Source organism: Mirounga leonina, unplaced genomic scaffold (assembly GCF_011800145.1).
Source record: "Mirounga leonina isolate KUSES-001 unplaced genomic scaffold, KU_Mleo_1.0 Mir_101313, whole genome shotgun sequence".
NCBI classification, from domain to species: Eukaryota; Metazoa; Chordata; class Mammalia; order Carnivora; family Phocidae; genus Mirounga; species Mirounga leonina.
In genome coordinates, this window is record NW_023270103.1 from 5221 (window position 1) to 8967 (window position 3747).

Sequence of the window (3747 nt, forward strand, 5' to 3'; positions counted from 1 at the left end):
GGAATGACTTAGAGAGTAATATGCTAAGCAAAATAAGCCAGTCACAGAAAGACAAATACCATATGATTTTACTTATATGTGGAGTCTAAGAAACAAATGAGCAAAGGGGAAAAAAAGACAGAGAGGCAAACCAAGAAACAGAGTCTTAACTGTAGAGAAAAATCTGATGGTTACCAGAGGGGATTGGAGTGGGGGAGGGGGGAATAGGTTAAATAGGTGATGGAGATTAAGGAGTATCACTTATTGTGATGAGTACTGGGTGTTGCATGGAATTGTTGAATTGCTATATTGTACACCTGAAACTAATATTGCAGTGTATGTTAACTAACTGAAATTTAAATGAAAACTTAAAAAAAGTAATTTCTAATCCATGCCACTGTAATAAACCTTGCCTGGGGTTTAAATTTAAGTTCCAGGCCTCTAAAGTGGGATCCTGAGGAACAACAACCCCGTTTGCTTTCCCATGGTCCTTCCTGAGGTTACTCTTTTTGTTAAATGCAGTGGTCAAGTCTTTACCCCCATAATTTGCTGATAGACTTGTATGAAGTTGAAGGTTTGCTTCCTTGAATCTTTGACTACTGCCCATTTCAATAGCACTCCAGATCCCCTAGCACCACATTACAAATTATTTTTGCTAGGGATTCTCCATATCTCCAAGCAGGTCTGTGTGATCTCCAACCCAGTTCACTTCCAGCCAACCCTGGTTCAGACTAGTACATGGAAGAATTGATAGTCTATCCTTACTGTGCTTAAAAGTTCAGTTGTACTCTATGTGTGCATGCACATGTGTGTCTGTGTGTACTTATTTATTTATTTAAAGACTTTATTTATGAATCTGAGAGAGAGAGAGAGCGCTCAGGAGAGGGCATGAGCAAGGTGAGGGGCAGAGCCCAGCAGGGCGCGGGTCTGGGGCTCCATACCGGGACTGTGGAACCATGACCTGAACTGAAGGCAGACCCTTAACCAACTGAGACACCCAGGCGCCCCTGTGTGCCTGTGTTTAGAGAGGGTTGTCGATGTGTGTGGGAATAACTTTTTGACAGGCACTTAAAAGAAATCAGAGTTAGCAACTATTGCCAAACATGTTCAGGTTTGTTTTTCTGTGCTCCCGCTCGTGGCAGTGGCAGCAGGGGCACCCTCCACATGCAGAAAGATGCTGGGGTGTTAGTGGACCTGTACATGCTGTGGAAATGCTCCTCCAGCAGCTGCATCATGAGCGCCAAGGACCATGTGTCCATCCAGATGAATGTGGCTGAAGTTGACAAGGTGACAGGCACGTTCAACAGCCAGTTTAAAACTTACACTATCTGTGGAGTCATTTGTAGGATGTATGAATCAGATGAGTCCGTCCTCTGCCTGGCCGAGGCCAACAGCATCATTTCAAAGAACTTCTGACTGGAGAGGATCATGGATGTGGAATATTTGTCATAAATAAATAGCAAAACCTCCCCCCAAAACGTGTTCAGTTTTATCAGCATCCCAAATATATATGTCCAGGTAATTTTCAGGATGTGCTCCCCCCCCCCCCCCCCCCCCCGCTTGGGGAAAAAAAAACATTACATTCTCTTCCAGCATAATAAATTACTCCTTTTTTTTTTTTTTACCAACTATATGGAGCCGTCTAATGCTCCATCTCACTTTGAAATGCCAAAGTCATCCTTCTGAAAAGTCACACAATTAGGTGAAATACATGGCCTAATAAAAATCTCTCACCTTCTCCGTGAGCACTGGGACAAAGATAAGAGGACTTTAAAAACCATTCACAAAGGACATGGCCTGGGTCTTCTAATTTATTATCCAGAGGTTTAATGACTGGAAATCTATTTTAAAAATCAAACACTAGTTTTTTGGGGAAGACACAGAGAAGAGACAACACAGCATTTAAGATTGTAAACTCTGGCATCAGATAGAGCTAAGTCTAAGTTACTTAACTTTTTTACAATTCAGTTTCTTCATCTGTAAAACGGATGTAATAGTAGTACTTCACTTGCAGGGTTGCTGCATTAAATAGTATAGTGCAATAAAACATTTAATTGTGTACCTGACACCTAGGAAACAATCAATATATATGTTACCTATCCCTATAAATATTATTTAGATCTATAATCCCTTTTTTTTTCTTTTAGTTGTTGGTTGCTTTTCCTTTTCCCTTGTAGCCATTTTACATGTCTGCTCCTTGCTCTCCTTGAAGGGAGATAGTTCGATGATCTTCATGCTGCACCCATTCTGCTGTTTTGCTTGTGCACATGTTATAAGTTGAGATTTATTATAATCAGTTGCTTATTCTAATATAAGTCAGCTCGTGTCCATAGAGATATCTGGTCTTCAGAGGCACTGTATTGAGGCCCTAGTATGCATTTACTAGCTTCTCATATCTAACGTGATATTAATGTGGTACAAGGGACTCTCAGTCATTATCCCACCCTTAACTACACTAGCAAGCAGGTTTGTCTTTTGTCTCTTCATTGTTAACTATCTTCTTTTTAATATATGCTACTTTTTGCTACTCCTGCCTCCCAACTTCTTCAAGTCACCGCTGATATATTTTTTTTCTTCCTTACTTAATATTTTCTTTATTTATTTTTGCATGAAATGTCTTTGACTGATGTTTTATACAAATCACCAGTCAAGAGAATACTCTTTTCACACTACTGAATTGACCAATCTTAATATACTAGTTGTAATATTTGGGTCTCTGGCACTTCTTTCCTTTGTCCATTTATTGATAGCATTTTAGACGCTATGCCTTTGATCTTACATATGGTTTTATTTTTTTTTGATAACTTGTAAGATATGTGGTATTATAGTAGACTGAGGCTTTTAAACAGCTACTCTTTGGGGCGGTGGGGTCTTACCGTGTTTTGAACCCAGAAAATCTTTCATATATATATGTATATGTATATATGTATAAATATATATATGTATATATATGTATATTTTAAACCAGGAGCTGTTCTTTCTAGGAAGATGCCAAAAAGAGCAATATAGAATTTAAGAGTGTAGCCTCTAGAATCAGGCAGAGTTGTCCTTGGAAAGGCACAGATAACATCCTTTTTATCTATATCCTTAATTTTTAATCTATCAAGAAATTACTTCTGAAATCATGTAAGGCCATAGCATCTTTATTTTCCTGTTCCTAAAAGAGCACAGAAATCTTTTTGAAGTAAGGGCATCATATTGGGTATAGGCACTGGCTTCTGCTTCTTTTGAGAGCTGAGCTATATAACTGGGTTTGCACGGAGCTTCAGGCATGTGCCTTAGTCATGGAGGGGAACATGAGAACTTACAGAGGGCTTCCTATAAAATAATGATCTTGATGGTGATAAAAAATAATAATGTTCCTAGAAAAGCAGCATTTATTGAGAGTTTACCATGTAACAAGCATTCATAAGCACATCTAGTTTTACAAAAACTTTGACTTATCATTATTGTCCTCATTTTTACAAATGAGCAAACTGATGCCAAGATTGGTTAACTTGTCCCAAGTCACAAATGTAGAAAATTGCAGAGCAGGACTCATATTTACTGCTGTCTTTCTCTAAAGCTTATGGTTTCTATCACACTAGGCTGCTTATGGACCCTATGTGAGTCTTGCATACTCTGGCCCACCCTAGACTCTTACATGGAGAAGGAATCAGATTGGCTCTCATTGCAGAAATAAGGTTCCAGATGTCTAGCTACAAAAAAAAAAAAAAAAAAAAAGAAGAAGAAGAAGAAGAAGAAGAAGAAGAAGAAGAAGAAGAAGAA

At 38.6% G+C, this 3747-nt stretch overlaps 1 protein-coding gene across 1 annotated transcript; it reads left to right on the plus strand.

The window, feature by feature from the left end:
• Positions 1 to 838: 838 nt before the first annotated feature.
• Positions 839 to 1546, plus strand: LOC118016033 (40S ribosomal protein S21-like). Its single transcript, XM_035013239.1, has one exon. It carries the CDS (start codon positions 1144 to 1146, stop codon positions 1393 to 1395), a length of 252 nt encoding a protein of 83 aa, XP_034869130.1. The 5' UTR covers positions 839 to 1143; the 3' UTR covers positions 1396 to 1546.
• The last annotated feature ends 2201 nt before the right edge of the window (positions 1547 to 3747 follow it).

Coding starts and splice junctions, on each gene's coding strand:
- LOC118016033 (XM_035013239.1), top strand. CDS start 1,144: ATGCAGAAAGATGCTGGGGTGTTAGTGGACCTGTACATGCTGTGGAAA.